Source organism: Etheostoma spectabile, unplaced genomic scaffold (assembly GCF_008692095.1).
Source record: "Etheostoma spectabile isolate EspeVRDwgs_2016 unplaced genomic scaffold, UIUC_Espe_1.0 scaffold00018611, whole genome shotgun sequence".
NCBI lineage: Eukaryota > Metazoa > Chordata > Actinopteri > Perciformes > Percidae > Etheostoma > Etheostoma spectabile.
Window position 1 is genome coordinate 313508 of NW_022604349.1, and position 14631 is coordinate 328138.

The 14631-nt window shown below is 42.5% G+C and overlaps 1 protein-coding gene across 2 annotated transcripts; it reads left to right on the top strand.

Annotated features, from left to right (window-relative positions):
• Positions 1-5246: 5246 nt before the first annotated feature.
• Positions 5247-14298, top strand: LOC116681318 (NLR family CARD domain-containing protein 3). Of its 2 annotated transcripts, XM_032509605.1 has the most exons (11): positions 5247-5352; positions 5566-5676; positions 6111-6221; positions 7797-7875; positions 8486-8714; positions 9254-11057; positions 11434-11607; positions 12343-12516; positions 12611-12784; positions 13401-13574; positions 13918-14298. In XM_032509605.1, exons 1-11 carry the CDS (start codon positions 5264-5266, stop codon positions 13988-13990), a joined length of 3192 nt encoding a protein of 1063 aa, XP_032365496.1. In that variant the 5' UTR covers positions 5247-5263; the 3' UTR covers positions 13991-14298. The 2 variants fall into 2 exon arrangements, with proteins under 2 accessions (XP_032365496.1, XP_032365497.1); XM_032509606.1 differs by lacking the exons at positions 5247-5352; positions 5566-5676; positions 6111-6221 and adding an exon at positions 6387-6439.
• Positions 14299-14631: the final 333 nt, after the last annotated feature.

The following is a 14631-nucleotide window of genomic DNA, read 5'->3' on the forward strand; positions in this document are numbered from 1 at the left end:
GTTCCAAGTTCTGTCGGTGTTTGACAGCTAGGCCACCGCCACGACCATTGCTGCGGGCCCCTGGATATTAATATTCTGTGTTGCTGTTTTATGATGTAGGCTTCTAAATAATATCTGAAGTTAAACTATGTTTTATTGCTCCACTGTTCTATACTCTATATACTGACATACTGTATTAATGTAAGAGTTCTCAGGGCAGTAAAATGTCCCCTGTGAGATTTAATACTTGATATGAGATTACTGCAATGCATTCTGGTCAAGACTGTGTAACTGAATCCAGCTTATCTCCCTCCCCCTTCCTTCCTCTCTCTCTCACTAGTGAACCCCCTGCCTGTGAGTCAGTACTTTTTCACTTTCACTTTGTCTTGTTGTGAAGCACATGTTTCCCCCATGTTAAACATCTGGTAAGTTCCACTTTTCAGCTGATTTTTGATCTTTCATTAAACTGTAAACATGTGTTTTGTTGGAGAAGAGTTGAGCTTGGTTAGGGTTAACTGAAACAGTGATAAATCCCAACAGCTGTGTGTCAGAACAGTACAAGTTAAAGGTCTACTGAGTTAAAACTATGCAAGGATTATAAGCTAAATGCATTTACTGTATCAAAGTAAAAGCTGTAGAAACTCTAGATGTGTGTGTGAGGTGTTAGGGTTAGCGGTGTTTGGGGTGTTAGGGTCAGGGGTGTTGGGGGTGTTAGGGTTAGGGGGCTAGGATTAGGGTGTGTATCTATTGTTTCTGTTTAGAGTATGTATATATTAGTGTGTATATTTTGTTTTGGTTGTTTTCTATGTGTAAGCACATTGTGAGCAACGATGTTCCAAAGAAAAATTCCTTTTATGTGTCACACATACCTAGCAAATCAAACTGATTAGGGTTTGGGGTATTACGGGTGTTAGGTGTAGGTGTGTTAGGGTTAGGGGTGTTAGGGTTAGTGGGTTTAGGGGGTTAGGGTTAGGGGTGTTAGGGTTAACACAAACACAATCACCATCTACTTTAACAGGAGCGGACCATGATGGAGTGAATTCTAAATCCATATTTAACCCATGTGTTGTCCTCCAAGGTCCCAGAGACCCGTCCTGTATTCAGTCGTATTTCTCTGCTATTGTGGCCTCGGCCTTCGGGGTCTCGAGACCCGTCCTCCACTCAAACCTGTTAAATAAACTAAATGAGTCCCCGTGACACGAAGGACAATACAAGGGTTAAGAAGTCAAATGTAGCTCTTCTGACAAAGTGAGACAAGACTGAAGGTGAGCTGTATTACTGTATTATAGCATATATTGATATTTTGTGTTGCTGTTTTATTTGTAGGCTTCTACAGGCTTCTAAGTTAAACTATGTGGCAGACTGTGGAACAGAATCCGGCTTATCTCCGTCCCCCCTCATTTCCTCTCTCTCTCACTGGTGAATGCCCTGCTCTTTGTGAGGCAGTAGTTTATTCCTTTTACTTTGTCTTGTTGTGAAGCACATGTTTCCCCCACGTTAAACATCTAGTAAGTTCCACGTTTCAGATGATTTTTGATCTTTCATTAAACTGTAAACATGTGTTTTGTGGGAGAAGAGTTGAGCTTGGTTAGGGTTAACTGTAGCAGAAAATCCATAAAGACTCTACAGCTGATCCAGAATGCTGCGGCACGTGTTCTGACGGGAACCAGGAAAAGAGATCACGTTTCTCCTGTTTTAGCTTCTCTGCATTGGCTTCCTGTAAAATTTAGAATAGAATTTAAAATCCTTCTTCTCACCTACAAAGCTCTTCATGGTCAGGCTCCATCTTATCTTAAAGAGCTCATAGTACCTTACAACCCTGGGAGAGCACTACGCTCCCAGAATGCAGGGTTACTGGTGGTTCCTAGAGTCTCTAAAAGTAGAACGGGAGCCAGAGCGTTCAGCTATCAGGCTCCTCTCCTGTGGAACCAGGTTTCAGTTTGGGTCCGGGAGGCAGACACCGTCTCCACATTTAAGAGTAGGCTTAAGACTTTCCTTTTTGATAAAGCTTATAGTTAGGGCATAGAATCGAATATTGTTAGGGAGTAGTAGTTAGTCACATAGTTTTCAGATTTATCTATCATATAATATAACCAAAGGGAGACTTGGCATACAGCCCGATCCGGTTGGGGAGAGTTCTGGCCCGACCGGGCTGGAGCTCTCTTTACCTCGTCTCTCTTGGTTTTGTTGTAATAGTTTTAGACAGCTGGGGACTTATTTTGATACACTGAGCTCCTCTCTCCTCTATCTTTCCATCTTTTCATTTATGTGCATCCATGTCCCAGAAATGCTTGTTACTAACCTAGCTCTGGGGAGTCATTCCCCGGAGTCCTTATGTTTTTTTTTCCCCAGCATGTTCCCTTGGATCAGAGAGGCTCCGAAATCAAGGTAGCAGCTGTCGCCATGGTCCCGCTACACGTTCTGTGATGCCATGTTCATCTGCTACACTGCTACATCCTGCTACGTCCTGCTACGTCCTGCTACGTCCTGCTATGTCCTGCTGTGCCTTGTAATGCCGCACAGCGTCCTGCTATGCCATGAACTACTACAAAGAACTGCTACAAACTACTAATTTTTTCTATTTTTGTTATTGCCACTCTTCATTAACCCCAACCGGCCCGTCAGACACCGCCTACCAAGAGCCTGGGTCTGACCGAGGTTTCTGCATTAAAGGAAGTTTTTCCTCGCCACTGTCGCGCTGTTGCTTGCTCTGGAGGAAACTAGAACTGTTGGGTCCTTGTAAATTCTGGAGTGAGGTCTATCTGTAAAGTGTCTTGAGATAACTCTTGTTATGAATTGATACTATAAATAAAATTGAATTGAATTGAATTGATTAATCCTAACAGCTGTGTGTCAGAACAGTACAAGTTAAAGGTCTACTGAGATAAAACTACGCAAGTATTATGAGCTAAATGCATTTACTGTATCAAAGTAAAAGCTGGAGAAAGTCTAGATGTGTGAATCTTAGTATTAAAGTCTGTGAAATGTCATGAGAAATGGAGGGTATGTTCCTTTTCTATGTCAATGTATAGGCCGACATTTAGTTAGTCAGTTCAAATTGGGAATCCCATATAAAGGAATGTGTTTTGTGTAAGCTTTACTCTCATTATAATATTGTGTGTGTACACCATAGTCCAAGACACACAGAAAGCATGATCACCATATTAGTCCAGGAAAGCTCCACTATGCAGCATGAAGGCATGAAATGGGGAGGCTAGATCGTGTGTGTGTGCTGGAGGAACATCTCCTGGGAGAGAGGAGGGAGAGGAGGAGATCCTTCAAGCTAGAGAGTATCAAACATTAGGGAAATGGTCAGTTTGGGGAACACATTTTGGACGGTGTACCCACCATTGTTTGTGTTATGTAACTTAAACCATGTGTTCTGGCAAACGTAAATCCGATAAAAGAAGGGTTAGGGGTTACACAGGAATTATTAATGAATTGTGGAGTCAGATTTGACAGGCCTTAGGGCCTTTGACAGGCCTTAGGGTCTTTGACGGGCCTTGGGGCCTTTGACAGGACTTAGGGTCTTTGACTAGGGTGACCAGACGTTTCAGGGGACAGTCCCCGGTTTTGGTGACCTGTCCCCGGCTGGATCTGTCCCTGGAAATGTCCCTGGTTTTCACTGTGACTGACAGATCCAATGGTCGCACACCCAACACACACAGGCTCAAGACAGCCAGAGCCAGCGCTGCTCAGAGAGGTTTTTGAAAGCGGACTTTATGCTTTAAATAAGGATTTTAATCTGTAACAGAAAGGTCGACCTCCTTAGAAATCCTATCCATAATGTCGTCAGAGTCTTACAATATTAATCTGAGTCTGTCGGCAGCAAAACGAGCACTTTTATGAACGTAAATACAAGCTGAACAATTATCCTATTAACTTCCATCGTAGCTTGTTTCTCTGCTGCAGACTGCAGCGATCTTGTTTAATACTGCATCAATGTCAAAGGAAAATATGTCCTCAATAGTTTTTATTGTATCTGATTCTCAATGAGCTGTTGCAGAAACAAGCCTGAAGCAATAAAGCAAAAGCTGTCAGATAACTGTAGTTCAGTAACATTACAACATTATGAAATATTAAGACTTTTTATCTTGAAATAGTTAGACTTTCTATCTTGAAATATTAGGACTTTCTATCTTGAAATATTAGGATTTTATTTATCTTGAAATATTAGGACTTTTTATCTTGAAATATTAGGACTTTCTATCTTGAAACATTCCTCTCTGAGGTGTAGTGGAGTGGAGTAGGAAGTAGCAGCAGGGGTGAGTCTAGGATCAGACCTTTTGGGGGGGGCGGGGGCTCAGCCCATAATGAGAACAGCTCTAGGTCTAGTGTCCCCCTTTTAAGTTTTACAAAAATAAAAACATGACGTGTTTTGGTGGTATAAACGCTTCTGAGTTGAAAATCCTCCCGGATTTTGTCTGAGAAATCTGGTCACCTTATCTTTGACAGTCATTAGTTCTTCTTCCATTTCTTCTAAGCCCTAGACATTATGTAACAGCTTGTTGTTTTACAGTCTCTGGTAACAGGAAACATCACAAGGACGCGACATGGCGAGTGAGCAGCAGAGAGTTGATGTTGCTGATCTTTAGCTCATTAGATGGTCAGTTAGCTCCATCTAGTGGACAAATAGTAGAACTCGTCATCTGATGGGTGAGCTTAACCCTTGTGTTGTCCTCCCAGATAAAGAAATTTACACTTTCATCAAAAAGAATTTTTCCCTAGGCTTCCGTCACTTTTTGCTTAAGTTTTTTTATTTTTTTATTATGGTTTTTCAATATTTTCACACTACTACCAACTGATACGAGTTTTACACTTGTTCTTGGAATTCAGGGTCAATAAACCTGAAATATGGTTTACAACTGAATATAACACCCAAAATCCAATGAAAGTAGTGTACAGATCCTTCCTTTTACTAGAGAAGAGGGTTACATGGAACCATCCATGTTCATTTCTGGAAAGAGAACCATATTTCTAATATAAATGTTTTTTTGAAAATGGGTCAAATTTGACCCAAAGACAACAGGAGGGTTAAATCATCGGTGAAAAATGAAGGATGTGTCATAACTTAGATCCATGATGCATTATATTCAAACCACAACCATCTTCCAACTACTGAGACCGACTTGGTTTGTGTGTGTCTGAAGGAAAGATCAGCTGACTCACTGTTTTCTACAGCATCTGGGACATGTTAGAGAGGAACGAGAGACTAATGTGTCCTGTGATGAAAAGGTTGTCATAGTAACAGAGGTGATGTCTCCCAGCAGGTGTAGACTCTGCTATGAGTCAGTGTGAGGACAGAGAGGAGGGAGCCCCTCTCTCTAAAACCACTCTGTGTGGGGACCATGACAGCCAGACCAAAGCTCAGAGGTGAGATGATGATGGACTCTTCTCCATGTTAGAGCTCAGCACTCACATCACTCCTCCATCAGGATTCACTCTCAATATCTAGTTAATAAGAACTTCTTACTGGAATACGCAACAAAGAGCCAACCACTGATTATCTACTGAGATGAGACGCCATCTTTCATCAGATTACATTTTGGTGAATAGTAACTCATCCACAATCTTTGTTTGTATCAGGATGCAGCAGCAGAAACCTGGACCTGGACCCAGCTGTGTGTCCATGAAGAGTGACTGGTCTATGGATCGTTCTATTGACTTTAAAGATGGACAAGGTGCTGCTGGTGGGAGGTAAGAATTTAAAAGTTAATGCAATGACCCTCCTGAGAAGAGGAATCAGGTCTGGATCCAGATCTTTGTTGTCTCATGTAGGACTCAACAGTATATCATGGCAGCAGTGACATCACAGTGTACGCCTACAACTTCTTACTTTATTTGTCAAATAAGAGCCGACGACTGAGATGAGTCAGCATCTTAGATCAGATTACTTTATTTTTTTATTTTATAAAGATTCTTTGATGGACAATACCGCCTTTAATGATAGGACAGCTCATGAAAGGGGAGAGCGGGGGGGAAGACCGTCACAGGTCGGACTCTAACCCTGACCCTCTACATATGTGCGCCTGCTCTACCAACCGAGTTAACCGGCCACAAACATTGGTTTTTGAGAATGAGTTGAGATGAGCACACAATAGTAACTCATCCATTGTCTTTGTTTGTATCAGGATGCAGCAGCAGAAACCTGGACCTGGACCCAGCTGTGTGTCCATGAAGAGTGACTGGTCAATGGATCGTCCTATTGACTTTAAAGATGGACAAGGTGCTGCTGGTGGGAGGTAAGAATTTAAAAGTTAATTTAATGACCCTCCTGAGAAGAGGAATCAGGTCTGGATCCAGATCTTTGTAGTCTCATGTAGGACTCAACAGTATATCATGTCAGCAGTGACATCACAGTGTACGCCTACAACTTCTTACTTCTTACTCTTCTTAATAAGAGTGACTGGTCTATGGAGCCTCCTTATAACTTTAAAGATGGACAAGATGTTGATGGAAGGTAAGAATTTAAAAGTGAACTTTGTTATTATGAGACTCTCTCAGAGCTTCATGGTCTAGGTTTGACATAATGTGGTTTTAATCTGATGCCCAGTTGTACCGGGACCAGAACCACCAGTCAGGTCAGGTTAGTCAGACCTTCCTCTGCAGCCCTGTGAAGGAAGGTCTGGCAATGTGAGACTACTGGGTAGTCATCCAGGCAGAGGGCTTTGGTCTGTTTGCAGACAGGACAGGGACAATGGTGGTCTTCAGGGATGTACTGGGACATAAATTTGTCCAGGGACTTTGGGATGGAGCGGCCTATTATGAGAATGTGTGAAGAGCACACATAGAACCTTTTTTGGATGTAATATTAATAATAATAACACTACAAAAAGAGACCAAAACACCACATTTATGTACTGTGTACATACATAGAAATATGTGCAAAATTTATGAAAAAGCAACGTTCTAAAACATGAGCAAATCCTTGGAAGAACTGGTTGAAACGTGTTTGCCAGTTATCCTGCCACTTATTCACTTATTCTGTTTATGACACCCAAACAGCACTGTAAAGCTGCTGCATTGGTCCAGTGTTCAGTGGATGGGGTTATTTTACTTAATTTAATTACCTTGTTCACTTACTTACACATAGTCCACAGGATCGCTGCGTTTCTTCCTGATAGCGTGTGCTTGACAACCAGCATACCCAACCTTTTTGTCTGAAGGCAAAGTTTATACATGAGGTCCCTGATGTTTTCCGGAAAATGAAGAGGTGACTTACTTTTCAATAACAATATACTGAATAATAAGGTCATTATTAACCTTGAGGCTTTTGGGAGGATATCAAGTCAGTCCTGATAAACTGGTCCAAGTAAAGTTACAAGTCCATTGTCATCTGCTAAACCCGGGTTCTGGTCAAGGTGGCAACAGGTCAAGAAAGGTATTCCAGACATCCCTCTCTCCAGCTACGGTTTCAAGCTGCTCCTGGGGACCCCAAGGAGGTTCTTGGAGGTGCTGAACCTCATTCCACACACTGTAGATCACAGTCTGAAGAAGCCAACAGAACCACAAAATCTGCAATTAGCAGAGAAGCAATCCTGAGGTCATCAAACCAGACACTTTCCTCCCACCTGGCTGATCAACGTGGTCTAACAGTCCCTGTACCCCATATTCATCAGTCATGGGTTTCCAGGTTATGCAGAACCTCTTGTGTTAAAGTTAATGAACTCTTTGTTACAGGCTTGTCTTGGGAAGCTGAAGAATGTTCCTCCTTCCATCTAGTGTCTATGCTGCTGAGGCTGGAGGAAGACACTGTAGCTGTGTAGGTTCCAGATTTTACTCATTAAATGTTCTTACACTTGACATTTACTCCACAGAATTCACCAGGAGAGTTCAGAGGGCCTCGGTTGTCAGTCTGCCCAGCTGCATCAAACAGACCTGGATTCCATATTTATGGTGTGTACATTTGCAAACTCAGTATTTACTATTAACTACAGATTACATGCTACCATTCAGATCCCATTCAGTCTCCTGCTCTGATCAGACCAGCATACCTTCAGCCGGATGAATCATATGTTGTTTTCTTTAAAGAGGTGTGCGCTAGATTAAAACGTTAAGATATGTCTAGTTGAGGTTAAAAGTTGTCATGTGATATCAGGAAACAAGTGCAGAATTACTTGCATCGGTACTACCGAGGACCAATTTACTTTAACTTAATCATTGCCAAATTTCTGTACCTTCATGCTTAACTTGTGAGACAGGTGGAAGTTGGTTACTGACTGACAAGCACAAGGCAGAAGAGTTTGTAGGAGCCACATATGGTGTGCTGTTGTTTGGTCGCATTTATGTTGTTTTTGGATTATTATTAATATAAAAAAGTTTCTCCCTAAAAGGAAATTGTTCCTCAACACTACTGCACTAGATGCTTGCTCTTGGGGGAATTGTAGGTATTGTTGGGTCTGTAAAGCGTCTTGAGATAACTCTTGTTATGATTTGATACTATACGTGTGTGACGCCACACTCCTAGTTCTTTACATTAAATGTTCAGCCTATTGTTCTGTTCCAGCTGCTGGAGGAGAACATTGTCACCTTTGTGAAGAATGAACTGAAGAAGATCCAGAAGGCTCTCAATCCAGATTACCCAGAATTCTTAGAGAGCCAAAAGAAGGGTGAGTGTGTGTTGGACAGCGAGGATGAAGACCAGAGTAGGAGCAGCAGAGAAGCATTTCTGAAGATCACACTGCACTTCCTGAGGAGAATGAAGCAGGAGGAGCTGGCTGACTGTCTGCAGAACAGTAAGAGGATTTCAAATTGAACATGATGGAAAGGGGAAAGGAAGTAAATATAGGAAAAACTAAAATAAAAACTAAAAAAAGACTAATCCCCCTCTCACCCCTTGTGGGGTGCAATGTGTCATCCTCAAGTTCGGGTCCTCACCAGAGGCCTGGGAGTTTGAGGGTTCTGCGCAGTATCTAAGCTGTTCCTAGGACTGCACTCTTCTGGACAGAGACCTCTGAGGTTTTACCTGGTATCTGCTGGAGCCACTCTTCCAGTTTGGGGGTCACAGCTCCCAGAGCTCCGATTATCACAGATCGCAACTTTTATCACAGATTACCACAGATTCCAGGTAAAACATCAGAGGTCTCTGTCCAGAAGAGTGCAGTCCTAGGAACAGCTGAGATACTGCACAGAACACTCAAACAAGGGGTGAGAGGGGGATTTTTTTATACTGCAAACATCTGCATCAGATCCGAGGCTATTTTTCTTGAAACTGATACAGATACAGACAGATACAAATGTTCAGATCCTCTGATATAGTTTATTGTTTGTTCAGGAGCTTGTGTTGCTGGATGCCGCCCCAAATTCAAGTCTAACCTGGAGAAGAAGTTTCTGCGTGTGTTTGAAGGGATTGCAAAAGCAGGAAACCCAGCCGTTCTGAATAAGATGTTCACAGAGATCTTCATTATGGAGGGAGGGTCTGCAGGGGTCAATGAAGAACATGAGGTCAGATGGATTGAAACAGCATCCAGGAAATCAGACAGACCAGAAACAATAATCAGATGTGAAGACATCTTTAAAGCCCCACCTGGAAGAGATGAACCAATCAGAACCGTGATGACAACGGGAGTGGCTGGCATCGGGAAAACAGTCTTAACACAGAAGTTCACTCTGGACTGGGCTGAAGACAAAGCCAACCAGGACATCCAGTTCATATTCCCATTCACCTTCAGAGAGCTGAATGTGCTGAAAGAGAGAAGGTTCAGCTTGGTGGAACTTGTTGATCACTTCTTTAGTGAAACCAAAGAAGCAGGAATCTGCAGGTTTGAAGAGGTCAAGGTTGTCTTCATCTTTGACGGTCTGGATGAGTGTCGTCTTCCTCTGGACTTCCTCAACACTGATATCCTGACTGATGTTACAGAGCCCACCTCAGTGGGTGTGCTGCTGACAAACCTCATCAGGGGGAATCTGCTTCCCTCTGCTCGCCTCTGGATAACCACACGACCTGCAGCAGCCAATCAGATCCCTCCTGGGTGTGTTGACATGGTGACTGAGATCAGAGGGTTCACTGACCCACAGAAGGAGGAGTTCTTCAGGAAGAGATTCAGAGACGAGGAGCAGGCCAGCAAAATCAACAAGTACATTAGAAAATTACGAAGCCTCCACATCATGTGTCACATCCCAGTCTTCTGCTGGATCACTGCTACAGTTCTGGAGAAGGTGTTGAAGACCAGAGGGGGAGGAGAGCTGCCCAGGACCTTGACTGAGATGTACAGCCACTTCCTGGTGGTTCAGTCCAAACTGAAGAACGTCAAATATCATGGGAAATCTGAAATAGATCAACACTGGAGTCCAGAGACCAGGAAGATGATTGAGTCTCTGGGAAAACTGGCTTTTGAACAGCTGCAGAAAGGCAACCTGATCTTCTACGAATCAGACCTGACAGAGTGTGGCATCGATATCACAGCAGCCTCAGTGTACTCAGGAGTGTTCACACAGATCTTTAAAGAGGAAAGAGGACTGTACCAGGACAAGGTATTCTGCTTTGTCCATCTGAGTGTTCAGGAGTTCCTGGCTGCTCTTCATGTCCATCTGACCTTCACCAACTCTGGAGTCAACCTGCTGGCAGAAGAAAAAACAACCTCCCAGCTTTCTAAAGTCTTCAGAGAAACGGGTAAACTAAACCGTCTCCATCAGATTGCTGTAGAAAAGGCCTTACAGAGTCCAAATGGACATCTGGACTTGTTCCTCCGCTTCCTCCTGGGTCTTTCACTAGAGACCAATCAGACTCTCCTACGAGGTCTGATGACACAGACAGGAAGTAGCTCCAAGACCAAAAAGGAAACAGTGAAGTACATCAAGAAGAAGATCAGTGAGAATCGGTCTACAGAGAGAAGCATCAATCTGTTCCACTGTCTGAATGAACTGAATGATGGTTCTCTAGTGGAGGAGATCCAACAGTCCCTGAGATCAGGACGTCTCTCCACAGATAAACTGTCTCCTGCTCAGTGGTCAACTCTGGTCTTCATCTTACTGTCATCAGAAGAAGATCTGGACGTGTTTGACCTGAAGAAATACTCTGCTTCAGAGGAGGCTCTTCTGAGGCTGCTGCCAGTGGTCAAAGCCTCCAACAAAGCTCTGTACGGGCACACACAACTATTTAGATTAAATGCAGTTTTGCTTTAATTATAATTTGTTTATGTTTGCTTGAAGCTGTATTCTTATGCATTGCTGATTCCTTTTCAGGCTGAAAGACTGTAACCTGTCAGAAAGAAGCGGTGAAGCTATGTCCTCAGTTCTCAGCTCCCAGTCCTCTAGTCTGAGAGAGCTGGACCTGAGTAACAACATCCTGCAGGATTCAGGAGTGGAGCTGATGTCTCCTGGACTAAAGAGTCCACACTGCAGGCTGGAAACTCTCAGGTTGGTGTTCAGTTAAATAAAAAGTAACACCCTCTAAGGTGTCATTTTCTTCCTATTAATTATTGGATTATTAACTTCTTATTGAATCCCTTTCAGACTGAGTGGCTGTACATTGTCAGAGAGAAGCTGTGAAGCTCTGTCCTCAGTTCTCAGCTCCCAGTCCTCCAGTCTGAGAGAGCTGGACCTGAATAACAACAACCTGCAGGATTCAGGAGTGAAGCATCTGTCCTATGGATTGAAGAGTACACTCTGCAGACTGGAAACTCTCAGGTTGGTGCTCAGGTATTGGAAAATGATCAAATGAACCTTACCAGTTTGCCCACATATTACAAAACAATATGTGGTGCGCGGTGTCTGACCACGGGGGGAATACTTATTTGTTGGATGCTGTCCTCCTCTCCTACTCTTTCTTCAATGCCTAACAAATATATCTCTTTCCCTCCCTGTCCCTGTTTTTCTCCTTCAGCAGCAGTGATTGAAGGCTGAAAACTTTGTAAACAAATTAATAACATAACTAATTACAATGGTTGGACTGATCTGCTCTGACCCAACCCAACTGCATTTTTCCGCAAAGATGAGGGTAGTTAACTTTCTAAAGCAGGCGCAATTTCTTGTTTGGTAAGAGTCGGATCGGGACTTCAACAATAACACACTGACAACATTGTATTCATATAATCTGAGCTCTGGCGGCAGCGTCTCTTCCCCCGGGCAGGAACACAGCTTCACCTCAGTGCTGTGCCGGTCCCCGCTGATCCAGATGGGACCAGCCAAAGACAGACTGGTGATAAGGAAGGATCTTCCAAGTACTCCAGAAGGAACTGTATGGTGATTTTGGCAGGAAGTTCCACTGCATTTTCCGGCAGACGGAAATAAGCTACAGCGGGGCTTTAGTATTAATTGTGTGGCTCACCGCCATAAAATAGCATGTTTGGGAAAAACTGCTCTACGTTGTTAATTTCTTCATACATTAATTATTGGATGGCCTTTTTAATGACTCTCTTTTAGGTTGAGTGGCTGTAAGCTGTCAAAGAGAAGCTGTGAAGCTCTGTCCTCAGTTCTCAGCTCCCAGTCCTCTAGTCTGAGAGAGCTGGACCTGAGTAACAACAACCTGTATGATTCAGGAGTGGAGCTGATGTCTCCTGGACTGAAGAGTCCACACTGCAGACTTGAATCTCTCAGGTTGGTGTTCACTTAAATAAAGAGTATTACCCTCTGAGCGGTTATTTTCTTCCTATGTTCTATATTGGATTGACTTTTCTTTAATCCCTTTCAGGTTGAGTGCCTGTAAGCTGTCAAAGAGAAGCTGTGAAACTCTGTCCTCAGTTCTCAGCTCCCAGTCCTCTAGTCTAAAAGAGCTGGACCTGAGTAACAACAACCTGCAGGATTCAGGAGTAAAGCAACTGTCTCATGGACTGAAGAGTCCACACTGCAGACTGGAATCTCTCAGGTTGGTGTTTAATTAGGACCTGTTATTTAAAGCAACATTGTTTAACATTCATAGATTTTTTGATTTGTGTCCCTACAGGTTCACATTAATTTAATTCTACACTGCTGTCATAAATATCGATACCTCTAAAAGTGCATTTGTTATGATTACATTACTTCTAATCTCGATCTAGCGGGTCAACAACTCTGCTAACAAAGCCAAAAACACAAGTCATAGTATAGTATAGTAGCACATTGCAAAATAGGCTACATTTAGCATTCACCTCTGAGCCTAAAATTAGTGATTCACTAATTGTGCTGGGTTTTTACAGGCAGCTTCAACAACAGCAGAACGGAGCGATCAATCAATTTATTTGTGCTTTAGAATGTAAAAACTGCAAAACAATTACAAACATGGTTTATTTCTCTCTCTCTCTCTCTCTCTGTCTCTCTCTACTGGATAATGAAATTTTCACATAGCTACACAACATTAGTTCTTGTTGTATACAGCTGGACTGTAAAGCCCCGCCCATTTCTAGCACTCAGAGTAATTGTTAAGTATTGCTCCCGGGAGATGGCTTAAGTCGTACCTGAATTGTCATGACCAGCTGTGTGTGTGTGTGTGTGTGTGTGTGTAGTTTCCCAGGCTCTATGATCTCAGAGGAAGGCTGTACTTCTCTGGCCTCAGCTCTGAGCTCCAACCCCTCCCATCTGAGAGAGCTGGACCTGAGCTACAATCATCCAGGAGACTCAGGAGTGAAGCGGCTTTCTGCTTTACTGGAGGATCCAAACTGCAGACTGGACACTCTCAGGTATGGACGGACAAAGACTTACTTTTATTTATTTTTGTTACTAACTCTGGTTAATGTTCAATGGAGGATCTAAGTGAAGGTGGATTAAAGCGGTTCTCAGTCTTATAACACAAATCCAAATATTTATTCAAAGTCAGAGGTCTGGAATGTACGATGATTCTGAAGAGCAAAACACAACAGAAAATCATAAAACACAACATCATTATAATATATATATATATATATATATATATATATATATATATATATATATATATATATATATATAATATGATGGTTAAACCTTGCAATTATCCACAGCCCTGGAGTATGAAGTGGATTGTGTCTTTGTGTCTTCCTGCAGGGTGGACCATGGTGGACCGCAGAGACTGAGACCTGGTTTGAGGAAGTGTGAGTGTGTTTTAAGTTTGCTCTAAGAGAACTCAGCTGTGTGTTACTCTAGTTTAACCCCTTCCTGGCGCTGGAAGTATAATATGAGATGAGTTTACTTATTATGGTGAACTAAATGTCCCTTTACCAGTTGATTTTATTATAGACAAAAACAACTAATTAAGGAATAATCATGAAGCAGTAGCATGGTGCTTCCATTGAGGAACTACGTAACTCACACTGGCCAATCATGTATCAGGAGATCAGACTTGTCAGTGTGGTTTGAGGCGGTGTGAGAGTCCCGTACAGGAAACAGGAAACATCACTGACTCTATCTCTGCCACAAGAAAGTCTGTGTCCTCCTACAAAAAAACACTTTATATTTCTCCTACTGTCTGTCTGCGTAGACCTGTATTCACCCTCTGTCTGAAACACTACTTTGTACAGTTGAGAATTAAGAAACGGACAAGAAATGGGAAATAGTTTATTATTATTGTATTGTTATCATGATATTTAGATTAGATTAGATTATACTTTATTTATCCCACGACAGGGAAATTCTGTTGTTACAAGTAGCAGCATAGCAGCAACAGCAAAAAACAAAACAATAACACACAAACAAGTAAGCACGAAAGAAATACAAGGCAAGAAATACAAAGCAAGAAATACAGGCAAGAAATAGACAATG